Here is a 14,835-nt window from a genome sequence, read left to right as displayed (position 1 = left end):
ATGCGTTTGATTATTTGAATGAGTAGCTGCAATTAAAGGCTCAAAAGAACTTAAGAGCCTAGAATGTGGGAGCAACTTCAGAAGTAATGGTACTAGAAGCAGGGGGGGTTACACTTTAGCTAGTGATAAGTGACAATCAAGATAATTTCATGGAATGTGAGGGGCCTGAATCAGGCAAATAAAAGGTGTGTAATCAAGAATCTAAACCAAGGGTGGAAGGCTGATGTTTATTGCTTCCAAGAGACCAAGATTGAAGGGAATGTGAAAAACATTATTAAAGATTTATGGGCAAACAGAGGAGTGGAATTTTGTCAACTTGAAGCTAGTTGTACTAGAGGGGGCATCCTAATTTTTTGGGACGGGAAAGTTTGGATAGGGGAGGTTAGCAGTGTGAGAGCTTACTTTATATCTTGCAAGTTCACAAGTAAAAGTCTTGGCTTCACCTGGGTACTTACTGGCATCTACGCTCCAAATAGTAGAGAAGAAAGAGAAGAAGTTTGGTGGGAAGTTGGGTCAGCTAGAGGTCTGTTCAACGGCCCTTTGGTAGTTTGTGGGGATTTCAACACAGTTAGATTCCCCTTTGAGAAGAAAAATTATTCAAGAATCACAAAATCGATGACTGACCTATCTGATTTATGAGCTTGTTGGACCTTCAATTAGCAGGTGGAAGTTACACATGGAGGAAAGGGGACAAACATGACATTACAGCTAGGCTAGATAGGTTTCTAGTGTCTGATGAGTGGAATGAAGGCTTCAAAAATATCAAGCAATCAATCTTGCAAAAGGTGGTGGAGGTCCTTTGATTGTGAAGGAAGGCTAGATTTCATCTTAGCCTTTAAGCTGAAAGCACTTAAAGTTAAGTTGAGAGAGTGGAGCAAATCAGCGCAAGGAAACTCGGCATTACAGAAACAGATCATAGTTAATCAACTTGCTGAATTTGAGGAAGTCCAAGATCAAAGAACTCTTGGGGAAGAGGAGATCCACTCAAAAGCTGAACTTCTGTTAGAGTTTGAAAATATAGCTAAATATGAGGAAATTGCATGGAGACAGAGATCAAGGGTTAATTGGCTGAAACAGGGCGACAACAATACCAAGTTCTTCCACAGAACTGCCAACTCGCACAGAAGATACAACAATATTGATGAACTAAATGTGTATGTATGTGGGAGGGGGGAAGTAGTCAGGAAGACATAAAGAAGGAAATTGTAGTTTTCTATCAGAACTTATATTCTGAAACAGAAATTTGAAGACCTTCAGGTGGGTGCAGGATGAATCACAAAATTAATACTGAAGATAATCTCATGCTTCAGAAGGAATTTGAGGATCAAGAGATATGAGATAGTGTCAAACTTTGTGCTAGTGACAAAGCTCATGGTCTTGATGGTTTTACCATGGCCTTTTATACCTATTGTTGGGAGGTTATTGGGAAAGATGTGATTGCTACAGTCAAGAACTTTCATGAGAGGTACATTTTTGAGAAAAACTTCAACTCTACCTATGTGACTTTAATTCCAAAAAAAAAAAGGGTGCTAAGAAGCTCACTGGCTTCAGACCCATTAGTCTAATTGGTAGCGTGTACAAGATCATCTCCAAAATACTCACTGAGAGAATCAAAAGGGTTATGCACAAACTGGTGTACCCCCAACAGTTGGCCTTCATAAAAGGGAGACAAATAATGAATGCCATTCTTAGATGGCATGAGTGTGTTGATGCTAGAACTAGAAGCAGTGCCCCAGACATCCTATGTAAGCTGGACATTCAAAAAGCTTATGACCACCTCAATTGGAAGTTCATGTTGGAAACTCTTTCTAAAAGGGGTTTTGGAGGTAGATGGTTAAGATAGATGAAGTTTTGCATCAACACTGTGAAATTCTCAGTTCTAATAAATGGCTCTCCTACATGTTTCTTCTCTTCACAAAGAGGTTTAAGACAAGGAGATCCATTATCTCCCTTTCTTTTTATTATCGCTATGGAGGGGCTAAACGATATGTTGAAAATCGTTCAAGAAAAGTTGTCGCTGAGAGGTTTTAGGGTATCCAGTAGAGTGGGGGCTGAGCTGGAGATTACTCACTTACAATATGCAGATGACACTCTTGTCTTTTGTGATGCTAACAAGAACCAGCTCAAGATCTTAAGGGTAATCTTTGTTATTTTTGAAGCTATCTCTGGGCTTCACATCAATTGGAACAAGAGTTTCTTGTATCCAGTAAAGTCCCTAATTTACCCTCTCTGGCTAGGATTTTGGGTGGAAGGCCTACCAACTACATACTTGGGGATGCCCTTGGGAGCCAAATGCAAATCTATAAGCATTTGGAATGGGGTGATTGAAAAATGTGGAAAAAGGTTGGCGAATTGGAAGAGCTAGTACCTTTCTTTAAGAGGAAGATTAACACTCATCAATAGTGTTTTGGACTCTATGCCTACCTATATGATGTCGCTTTTCCCTATTCCTGATGGTGTTATTGACAGACTTGATGCTTTAAGGAGGAACTTTCGGTGGGAAGGAAATAGTGAAACCAAGAAATTACACTTGGTTAAGTGGGATACTCTGATTGAGAGTAAACAGGCAAGGGGATTGGGATAAGGAATTTAAAAACTCAAAATCAGCGCCTTATGATGAAGTGGCTATGGAGATTTGCTTCCAGTGAGCAAGCTTTGTGGAAAGATGTAATACAAGCCAAATATGAAATGAAGGATCTCTGGATAACTAAAATGGTCACTAGCACTTATGGATCAAGCCATTGGAGAGCCATCAGAAACCTTTGGCCAAAGCTTAGAGGAAACTGCAGTATTAAATTAGGTAATGGTAGAAAAACCTCTTTTTGGAAAGATAGATGGCTAGAACAAGGATCTCTAAAAACCTTGTTCCCAGATATTTTCACCCTAAACCAGCAGCAAAGGGCCACTGTGGCAGAGATGTGGTCAAACCAAGGGTGGAATATGAGTTTTAGAAGACCTCTAAATGACTGGGAGATCCAAAGGTTGGTGGAATTTTACAAGGTCTTGGGGCAGTTCAAAGGAACTATTGATGCACAAGATAGTTTGGGATGACAAGATCACAATCAGGACAATTTCAGTGTTAGAAGAGCTTACAAAAAGTTTAATCCTTGTAACAGTCAAAGGAATGGGTGGCCATGGAAGCTGATATGAAAAACTAAAATCCCCTACAAAGTGTCTTGTTTTACTTGGCTCCTCGCTAAGCAAGCAGTTTTGACCCAGAAAAATCTTATGAAAAGAAATATTCAACTGAGTCCTAGGTGTCTTCTATGTGGTGAAGAAAAAGCAGGGATTGTCAACCATCTCTTCCTTCACTGAAGAATAACCAACATTTTGTGGAATATTTTTATCAATTTGAAGGGCATGAAGTGGGTTATGCCTAGGAAAGTTACGCAAACCCTGAAGATATGGAGCATTTATGCAAGCATTACTAGGCATAAAGAAAGATGAAAAATCATTCCGGCTTACATCTGGTGGTCTATGTGGAAAGAAAGAAATCTCAGATGCTTCCAAAACAAGAGTAATTCCATCCAGAAGATTAAGATGAATTGCTTAGTTTTTTTTTTTTTGTAAACAAGAGTACATGGTAGATCTAGAATCAGTTACAGATGTTTTAGGTTCCTTGTAAAAATTTTCTATAGGATTAAAGATCTTCCTGCTACTCTCCACAATTGTAATTAGGAACCTGTAATTTGTTGTGGCAGGTTTTGGTTTTTATTTTGGAATAGAATACAAGTTGTTACCTTCTCAAAAAAAAAAACAAAAAAAACAAATTTTGTATGTATTATGATCCTTTGTAGTTTGCTGGTAGCATGGAGAATGCTTGATCCATGTTTGCAATATTACTAGGCCTCATATCTACATTCTTTGTTTGTTCCACAACCTTTTCTTTCCCTTTGTTGACTTGGCCTGTAGCTTCTGTTGAATGACCCTAAATGTTAAAAAAATGGCGTGAATCATGGCGAGCCTAGATATTGTTCCCTTGGAGGGTCTTGTAAAGTTTTTGCAATAAAAGTTTTCAAAATTCATACTAAAAAAATCATGTACTAACACATGAAAAATTGAGAGAATCGTTTAATTCCTGTCAGTAGCCCCTAACTGCTAAAAAAGTGTCGTGAATCTAGTGAGATTATATGTATTGTTTTCCTACGTTATTACAGAGGGTTTTGTAAAGTTTTTACAAAAAAGTTCCTGAAATTTATATCACCAAAAAATTCATGTATATTATACACAAATAATTGAGAAAATCACCTAATTTCTATTGAATGGTCCCTAAACTCTAAAAGAGTGGCATCAACCATGGTGAGATAATAAGTAATTGTTCTCCCAAATCATTACAAATGATCCTATAAAGTTCTGCAAAAAAAAAAGTGCCCAAAATTCGTATCATCAAGAGCTTTAGGTAATAACTCACACGAAAAAATATATGAGAAAATTGCCTAATTCTTGTTGAGTGACCCTAATTCCTATAAAGAGACATGAATCATGGTGGAACAATAAAGTATTGTTCCTAGTTGCTCCCTAATATACACGCAAGTGTACGTGGTCGCGCAAGTAATATAGATTCTTTAAAGAAACGAGTTATCGTTCCAAAGGGACTTATGATCGATTTATATCTAACACTCAATTCCACAAATAAACTAAAAGTAAACTTATTAAGAGTTGGTGATGGTTGTTTACTACTACTACTACGAATTATGCAATAACTAAAAGTAACTGCTTGTGAACGATTTTAAGATGATGTTTCAAGCAAGTAAAAGATAATTTCAGGGCTACAACATGCAATGAATCTCATGTATCATATTATCGGCTTAGAACTAATTTTAGTTGTCAAGTTACTGGTTTACAGGGTTAATTGTATGAGTTGGGTTACACATCTCTAGTCGCCTACTCCAATTAGCTGCCTAACTACATCGTTGAGTGGGGATAAACAGACTAACTGGCGAGCATTTATATTTCATCTTGTTTTTTTAACCAAGCGAGTTGTTTGTCCGGGCGTAATTTCTGAACATAAATCACCTCAACTTAATGGGTCGATCAAGCTCTCTATATTCTCTGGTCTATCTAATCCCTTCTCTCTCGATTTTAAGATGAGACAATAGATTTATCTGATAGTGCGCAAGCATAAAATACTAAAACAAGAATATAGAAGTAACTTATAATGGCAACCAAGAATTAATTCATAAACCTTAAATATTCAACATTCGATTCATAACTACAGCCCCAGAACTAGGGAGTTTAGCCACTCATGCTATTAGAAAACCACAAAATACTATTGTTCATGTGATTTTTGAAAAATAGAAGAGTTAGAAGATCGAAACCTATTACAAACGATGAAACTTGCTCTTGCACACCAAAATAATGTCGAACACCTACAAATTAGCCTAGGGGTCTATATATAGAAGTTAGGAAAACTAGAGCCTAAATCTACTTCAACAAAGAGTCCTTTTTAAATCAAATTTCGCTTAAACGTCCGCAAAGCTGTGGGGCATTGCGCCCTAATCACGCCTGGCAGGCTGGCGCGCCGCGCTGCCAGTGCGCCAAAATGCAGCCCCAGTAAATTGGGCATTGACGCGTCGCGCCCTTGCTGTGCCAGTGATGCTGGGGCGCTGCGCCAGCTTTTTCTTCTGGCATCACTTGTCGTCTTCAACTCCTGTTCCTTCCTTGAATCGATCACTTCCCTTAGGAACCCTGCAAAATTGCTAATCATGTATGTTAGTATGCAATCATCACAATTCTAAGTAAAACATGTTAGTTAGATTAGTGAATGTCCTTAAACTCACGTTGAAAGATGGGTAAATTTGTAGTAATTGGGCATATAAATATGCCCAAGATCACCACCTCACACTTGTTAGTCCTCGAACAAACTCTATCTTATTAAATCACACTCTTTTGCATATCCATTTGACTTATCAACCCACCTTAAAATCAACCAAACATTTTTAATCATGATTTTGTAGTTCACAATGGATGCAACATTTCAAAACTTGTACACCAAGTTACAACACATATGCTCAAAGAATGACTCTTTTACTATTTTTCTCGTCTAATGCAACTCATACAAACAGACCAATTAGATAATCCGAACATATGCCATGAATGTCCTCACTTATTTGTGTTTAGTATAGCCTTTCACTCAAGCAATCATAATATGAACAAGGCCCATTTTTCACACAATCAACTCACTCTCACAAATAAAGTTCTTACTTCTCTCAGCATGCCATATGCTTGCCCATAGTGTATTCTCACTTTCACATTGTATTTCTCAAGGAATCAAAAAAGACTTCTATTTGGTTGTAATGTTGGCCTAAGGTAAGGGAGGGAATATTTAGGAATCATTTTAGTGACTACACCTCCCTAATGCACATGTCATTGTTATGCCAACAAAAATCCTCCTTAGCTTTTCTTTCTTCTTAGTACGCACTTCATGAATGTTTTCTTTGTTGCTCCATCTTTGCCCATTATTCTTTTTTTTAATGCCTTCGCGCTAGCCACCCCCACTCGAGATTTTAAGGTCCGAGTGAGGTACACAATAACAATGGTAGGACCAGGGCCAATGTTTAGAGCATATTTCTGAAATAGCAACCCTCAATTTAGTTGAGGTGCACAATGTCACTAAGGACCAGGGCCAAACCAGAGTTTCACTTATTATTTTCTTTTCCACACAATTTAGAATTTCACCCTTTCTCATAATAGCCAACATTTTCAACCCTTCTTCTTAACATAGTGCATTAAGGATTTCATTGGGATCAAAATACTTTGGTATCAAGCAAACAGGTTTCGTCTTATCATGTGGCTTATCAACAAACAAGGCTAAATGCTCAATGGGGCTTCACTAGAGGTAATTTCAATGGTAGGCATACAATTAGAGTCAAGAATTGACTTTTTTCAAAGAAACGCCTCAATCACATTCCCTAAGTCATACAAGATACTTATTCAACACACACAAGGCAAGTTTTAGATATCAATTGAAGCAAGAACCAAAACAACAACTCACCACTCATGGCATCATGACACATGTAAGGACATATCAACTATCCTGCTCATGCATCTTGCATTACGATACTACTACACAATTAAGCCCATTTATTGTTGTTTAGAGTCACAACTAAGAACATATGCTTGTTTCAAGATTAACATTTTTTTGCATTTTTCCATTATGACTACCCATGACGTCTGCCTGACTTTTTCAGACATGGTTTCAAAAGATCGAGGTTGGTTTCTCAATCATACTCCTCTATGTGACATCAACCAAGCGGCACACTAAGTGAGGGGCATCGGGGGGGGGGGGGGNGAGGTAATTTCAATGGTAGGCATACAATTAGAGTCAAGAATTGACTTTTTTCAAAGAAACGCCTCAATCACATTCCCTAAGTCATACAAGATACTTATTCAACACACACAAGGCAAGTTTTAGATATCAATTGAAGCAAGAACCAAAACAACAACTCACCACTCATGGCATCATGACACATATAAGGACATATCAACTATCCTGCTCATACATCTTGCATTACGGTACTACTACACAATTAAACCCATTTATTTTTGTTTAGAGTCACAACTAAGAACACATGCTTGTTTCAAGATTAACATTTTTTTGCATTTTTCCACTTATGACTACCCATGACGTCTGCCTGACTTTTTCAGACATAGTTTCAAAAGACCGAGGTTGGTTTCTCAATCCTACTCCTCTATGTGACATCAACCAAGCGGCACACTAAGTAAGGGGCACCGAGGGGGGACACATCATGAACTTCTTCCTCAATTTGTAAAGCCCGGAGGTACCTAGTAATGATGCTCCCATAACATAAACTCCATCTCTTATTTGTACTAAACTTAAGCATGTTTTGCTTCAAAATAGCCCTCATATTCACCGGCAAACCCTTCATCAAACGGTATACCAGCACCACTCTCTCCCTAGTGACATCAGTCGTATGCTTACACAGTAGTAAGGTGCTACACACAATTTTCAACCAAATGCGACCTCCAAATTGTATTGACCATAGTGAAGAGTCAAATGACGTACCGTCTCTTACCCTATCCCATCGTGCAACACAATTCACCCCACACAAAGTATGCCTAATATCACGATAAGGGGGTCTTTCAATCATTGCCAGAAATTCAGAATTGTCACAATTTGGTGTACCAAAAAATTCATTCAAGGCTTCCACACTAAATCTCACCCTACTATCCCTAATTAACCCTTGGTTTAACCCAACACGATGTGTATTCCAATTTGCATAAAATTCATGGACTAAGCTTAAATTGCACTCACCTTGATCCACAAAGACATATTGAAGCTCCAAAGCATGGATTTGGGCGTGAATGTGGGGAAATTCTTGTCGCAACCGCCCCTCATCTACATACTCATCACCTAGGTACTTGGATTCTTGTTGACATTTGTACCAATCCTCTCCATAGTGCATTAAAGCTTGCTTGCCAAATTTTTTAGGCGGCAAATTGGTAGTTTCTCGATTAGAACTTTCGACAGTCGCTCCTTTTCTACTCCTCTTAGTACCTGAACCACTGGCAACATTCTTACCCTTAGGAGCCATTGTTACACCCAACAATGGAAGAAAAGGAAAACAACAATTTGGGGAAGAAGAGAGGTGGGGTCGGGTGGGCAGTAGGGTGGGCGGATTTTGAAAATTTGATGGATTTTAGTGGGTGTTAGTGGGTGAAAGTTAAGGAAAGGGTAAAGGGAATAAGGTTTTGGTAAGGATTAATGGAAGAATTTGGGGTTTTAGGGAAGAATGTCGGTGAAGAAGAAGAAGAAGAAGAAGAAAAAGTTGGAATTTGGAGGAGAGGGATGGTTAGAGAGAGAAATAATAGAGAAAAAGTGAAGTGGGTTTTGGGTAGGTGAAGGATTAAAAGTGGGTTTTAAGTGAGTCCCACGAATTTTCCAACTATTTCAGGAAAACACAAGCCTTGAACGATAAGGGTGCGGCGCGGCCCGTGCGCCAGAAATCGCCCCCATTCAACTCCACCCTAGCCCGATGCATTGCTACTACGCCATAAGGTGTGGCGCGACGCTCCCAGGCAATGGCTGCGATCGGCGTTTTCTAGGGGCTGACGCGACGGTGGCGCGTTGCGCTGCCAGTGCGCCAAAAAGAGGCCCCAGTAATTTAGCCTTGGCATGGCGCGCCCAAATTGCATTTTTCAACGTATTTCTTATATTTTCGGGTGGTTTCTCCTCCTTTGACCTGCGCATCAACCAAACAATGTGACATAATAATAGTGGGTTGCCTCCCACCCAGTGCCTTAGTTTTGGTTGTGGCACGACTCATCTTTTTGTATTCTTCTTTATAACTTCTAAAGTCTTATCCAAATAACAAACTGAAAAAATAAAAACTCTACTCTTAGAAATTTGAAACTAAGCTAAAATTTCAAAATCAATCCAAACTACTACCTATTATATATCATTCACGGGTTGCCTCCCGTGTAGCGCTTGATTTAACGTCGCAGTATGACTCAACTTTGATCATTCATCATTTAGCTATAGAGCCTCCGATGACAATCCAAATCTACACCAAAGTAGTGTTTCACCCTTTGCCCATTTACCAAGAACGTACGGCCAGTATCACCTTTAAGTTCAACAACCCCATGTTGTGTCATTCTTACCACTTCGAATGGACCACTCCATTTAGACCTTGGTATTCCGAGGAATAGCCTCAATCTAGAGTTAAAGAGTAGTACATTTTCTCTCGAAGTGAAAGTACGAGTAACTATGTGCTTATCATGCCACCTTTTCATATTTTCTTTGTAAAGTTTGGCATTCTCATATGCGTGGAGCCTAAACTCCTCAAGTTCATGCAATTGATTCACTCTCTTTGTACCGGCCAGCTTGCGGTCCAAGTTCAACCTCTTAATCGCCCAATAAGCTTGGTGTTCTAATTCCATCGGAAGATGACATGCTTTACCGAATACTATGTGATAGGGAGAAGTCCCTATGGGTGTCTTATACGCAGTCCTATATGCCCACAACTCATCATCTAACTTTTCAGACCAATCTTTCCTCTGCGCATTCACTATTTTCTACAAAATTTGCTTCACCTATCTATTCGAAACCTCCACTTGGCCACTTATTTGGGGATGGTAAGCTGTAGCAACCTTATGACAATACCATACATAGCAAGAATATTTTTAACTATATGGTTAATGAAATGCTTACCTCCATCACTTATGATTGTCCTTGGAGTGCCAAAGTGAGTGAAAATGTGCTTCTTGATGAACTTTATCACCACCTTTGAATCATTCGAAGGAAGAGCGACAGCCTCAACCTATTTACTCATATAATCCACAGCCACAAGGATGTATTGGTTTCCATTCGATGGCGGGAAGGGACCTATAAAGTCAATACCCTACACATAAAAAATTTCCACCTCCAAAATGTTGCTTAGTGGCATCTCATGTCTTTTTAAAATAGTACCCAACCTTTGGCATTTATCACAACCCTTCACAAAAGCAATAGAATCTTTAAATAACGAGGGATAAAAGAAACCAGATTGTTGTATGTTATGCGTCATGCGCTCTCCTCTATGTGACCTCCATATCTAGCATGACAACTTTCGAGCACTTTTTGAACCTCATACTCCTTAATGCATCTTCTCACCACCCGAACCACTCCTTGCTTGAAGAGGAATAGTTCATCCCAAATATAGAACTTAGTGTCATGATTTAGCTTTTTCTTTTGTTAGGTGGTTGCACCCGGAGGGTAGTTTCCACTCACTATCAGATTCACAATGGCATTTGAGAGATATCTAATGCCATCAACTGTTCATCTGGAAACTCTTCCCGGATTTTCTCACCTTCATTCACACGGGAAAAATCCTCCAACCTAGACAAATGATAGCTATTTGATTCTCAATACCTTTCCTGTATGTAATCTCAAGGTCAAATTCTTGGAGAAGCAATATCCACCGAATTAGCCTTGGTTTAGCATCCTTCTGATTGAATAGGCACCTAATAGCTGCATGGTCAGTAAAAATAATAACTTTAGTACGTACCAAATACGATCTGAACTTGTCGAAGGCGAATACTAGAGCTAGCATCTCCTTCTCATTCACTATGTAATTAGCTTGTCTAGAGTACAGGGTCTTGCTTGCATAATAGATCGAGTGGAACACCTTTCCTTTTCTTTGTCCCAACACTGCACCCACTGCTACGTCGCTTGCATCACACATGAGTTCAAATGGTAATTCCCAATCAGGAGCAATTAAGATGGAAGCCTCAATTAAGTTCCTCTGCAACATCTCAAAAGCTTTCAAACACATCTCATCTAAGTCAAACTTCACTTACTTCTCCAAAAGAATACACATAGGTCTAGCAATCTTGGAAAAATCCTTGATGAATCGCCGGTAAAAACTGCATGACCAAGAAAACTACACAGCCCTTTTACAGAAATGAGAGGGGGTAATTTCGCAATAACTTCTACCTTGGCTTTATCAACCTCTAAACCCTACTTAGACACCTTGTGACCCAACACTATCCCTTCTCTAACCAAAAAAGGACACTTTTCCCAATTTAGCACTAAGTTAGTGTCCTTACACGTAGCAAGTACTTTATCAAGATTCTGGAGACATACCTCAAAAGACTTCCCAAAGATGGAGAAATCATCCATGAACACCTCTACAAAGTCTTCCACCATATCATGAAAAATGGCCATCATACACCTTTGAAAAGTCGCTGGTGCATTGCAAAGTCCGAATGACATGCGTTTGAAAGCATAAGTTCCATAAGGACAAGTGAATGTGATCTTTTCTTGATCTTCGGGTGTAATTAAGATCTGGTTGTATCCAAAATATCCATCTAGGAAACAATTGTACTCCTGTTCTGCTAGTCGATCAAGCATCTGGTCAATGAAGGGAGCCGGGTAGTGATCTTTTCGGGTGGCATCATTAAGTTTCCGACAATCCATACAAATTCTCCACCCAATCATTGTTCTAGTAGGGATCAACTCGTTCTTTTCGTTCCTTACCACTATCATACCTCCCTTCTTGGGAGCACACTGCATAGGACTTATCCACTTACTATCAGAAATAGGGTACACAATTCTAGCATCTAGCCACTTTATTACCTCCTTCCTCACCACTTCTTTCATCAAAGGATTTAGCCTACGTTGATGTTGTGCACTTGGTTTGTGATCATCTTCCAGTAGATCTTGTGCATACATAACGTCGGATTAATCCCATGAATATCAGTCATCTGCCATCCAATCGCTTTCTTTCTCCGCTTTAGGATCCTTAATGCAACATCAAACCTGTATTTCAAACAATTCTGCAGAAAGTATAACATGCAAAGTTTTATTAGCACTTAAAAATGTATACCTTAGGTGAGCAGGCAACGTTTTTAACTCCAGATTGGGAGATTCTTCTATCGAAGGCTTTAGTGGAGGTCCTAACTCATGATCTAGTGGCCCTACTCTACGTTTGTAAGTCTCCACAAGTGCCAAATTCAAGCATGTTTCTATCTCTTGGGCCTCAGTATCTCCATCCACCTCATGACCCACTAACACTCTTTCTAAGCGATCTTCGGGCACAACTGACTGCGACTCTACTAGGTGGTCTACAACCATAATAGCATACAAGTCTTCATAGCTAGAAGGAAATTTTAAAGTGCGATAAACATCAAACACTTCAACCTTATCATGTGCCCTCATAGTTAATTGTCCAGCTGCTACATCAATCAATGCCCTCCTCGTGTCCAAGAACGGACGTCCCAAAATGAATGGGACATCAAAATTGGGTTCAAAATCTAAGACCACAAAATCCACCGGGAAAATCAAGGAACCTACTTGTACTAACACATCTTATACCACCCCCTCAGGCCTAGTAATGGATCTATCAGTGAGTTGGAGAATGACAGTGGTTCGTTTTGGACTACCCAACCCAAGTTTTCTATACAACGACAAGGGCATCAGATTTATACTTGTCCCCAAATCACACAACCCCTGGGCATGAACACTTTGCCCAATTGTAATCTGCACAGTAAAACTATCCGGATCTTTTAACTTTTTAGGTAGTCTAGTTTGGATTCTGGAGCTGCACTTCTCAGTAAGTGCTGATGTGAGGCCAAAATATATATTTTAATCATTATTTGCTTCACATTTATTATTTATATTTTCCCTTTTTGAGCATGAATTTTATGGATTGTGCTAAATAATATATTTTATTTGTAGGAGTAAATTGGTGTAAAGTTGAAGTTTGGAGCTAAAATGAAATAAAGATGGAAAGTTGAAGAAGGAAATCAAGCGGACAACTTAATTGATTAAATTAAATATAATAATATATAAATGTATGAATTGCAAAAGGAAGAATTAGAGCTGCAGAAACCTTACCTGCTGGGCCATGTGTCAGGCAGCAGCAACAAATTAAAGGAGGCTGCATAACAGCAAATACGCGTACCACTGTTCGGAATTTTAATTCCGTTTGGTTTTGAATTCCCAGTTGATTTTGGACTCAGTTATTTTATTTGTGATTTTCTACATCTATAAATAGTCTATAGAAATAATTATTCTGGAGATTAGACAGAGGGAAAGATCAATTAGAGGGAATCAAAGTATAAAGTTGTCGATACTTTTTAGGGTTCTTTTCTTCTTCTTATTTTCTTAGAGATTAGCAGCTAAAGCCCTTGTTCTGGGGCTGTAGCTACGAATTGAATATTGACTATTTAAGGTTTTTGAGTTAATTCTTGGTTGTCATTATAAGTTAATTATATATTCTTGTTTTAGTATTTTGTGCTTGATCACCATAAGATAAATGTATTGTCTAATTTTAAAATCGAGAGAGGAGGGGTTAGATAGACCAGAGAACAAGAGAGCTCGATCGATCCATTTAATTGAGGTGATTTGTGTTCAGGAGTGATTCCCGAATAAACAACTTGCTTGGTTACGAAACAAGATGAAATATAAATGCTCACCAGTTAGTTTGTTTATCCCCCGCTCAACGATGTAGTTAGGCAGGTAACTGGAGTATGCGACTAGAGGTGTGTTGCCCGACTCTTACAATTAACCCTGTAAACCAGTAACTTGACAACTAAAATTAGTTCTAAGCCAAGAATATGATACATGAGTTTCGTTGCAAGCTACAACCCAGGAATTTTCCAACTATCGTAAGTAATCTTATTATTTTATTTCTGCATTCTTTTCTTTTGGCACTCTTAAATAAATAATTAGACCAATATAATTTAGTAAAAATAGTTAATTGACAAGTCCTTTGGGTTCGATAATTTGGTTCTTTTAAGAGCCACTATATTACTTGCGCGACAACGTACACTTGCATCTGCAATTAGGAGCAACAAGTGCCATAGTTTTGTACTCAGTGAGCCTCCTTTTATTAGCCACTATTTCCTTCACGTACTTAGCATACTTCGGGATAACCTGCAACATGTCAACCAAAGGTAGGTTAATGTGAACCTGTTTAAGGAGAGAGAGAAACTTACCGAAACATTCATCCTCATTCTGCTTTTTGATCCTTTGTGGAAACGGAGAGGGTAGTTTCTTTTGAGGAATGGGTGTCTCAACATTGTAGTTTTTTACTACCTCTTCCACTTTCTTTTCTTTAGTACTAGCCTCAATATCTCTCTTCTTTGGAGCTAGTTCATCTAGTTGTAACCCAGTTCTAGTACTTACCGCATTCAGTTGCTTGGGTTGGGTTCAGTATCACTGGGCAGCCCATTTTAGGGACGCAAGTTCAGAGAATTAGCTACTTGTGCAACTTGTTTCTCTAAACTCATTTGGGACATTTGGATGTTTCTGATGGTCTCATCCTGCTTATCTATCCTAGCATTTATTTTTGTCCCTATTTCAGCCTCCTTATTTATTTTAGGATTTGCGCT

The 14,835-nt window shown here is 38.8% G+C and overlaps 2 protein-coding genes across 2 annotated transcripts in view; one reads left to right on the top strand and one right to left on the bottom strand.

Annotated features, from left to right (window-relative positions):
• The window catches only part of LOC125871115 (uncharacterized), a 367,917-nt gene that overhangs the window by 286,572 nt on the left and 66,510 nt on the right, over nt 1-14,835 (bottom strand). The gene's annotated exons all lie outside the window — the stretch shown is intronic.
• Nucleotides 1,970-2,584, top strand: LOC125859208 (uncharacterized). Its single transcript, XM_049538912.1, has 2 exons — nt 1,970-2,343; nt 2,470-2,584. Exons 1-2 carry the CDS (start codon nt 1,970-1,972, stop codon nt 2,582-2,584), a joined length of 489 nt encoding a protein of 162 aa, XP_049394869.1.

Source organism: Solanum stenotomum, chromosome 1, assembly GCF_019186545.1.
Source record: "Solanum stenotomum isolate F172 chromosome 1, ASM1918654v1, whole genome shotgun sequence".
NCBI lineage: Eukaryota > Viridiplantae > Streptophyta > Magnoliopsida > Solanales > Solanaceae > Solanum > Solanum stenotomum.
The sequence above is the reverse complement of the archived record's forward strand: the minus strand, read 5'-3'. Positions and strand labels throughout refer to the sequence as shown.

Bases quoted from the DNA above. Each gene is read 5' to 3' on its own strand.
- LOC125859208 (XM_049538912.1), top strand. From the start codon at position 1,970: ATGGAGGGGCTAAACGATATGTTGAAAATCGTTCAAGAAAAGTTGTCG. The intron at 2,344-2,469 runs GTTGGCGAATTG...TGTTATTGACAG, and splicing joins ATTGAAAAATGTGGAAAAAG to ACTTGATGCTTTAAGGAGGA.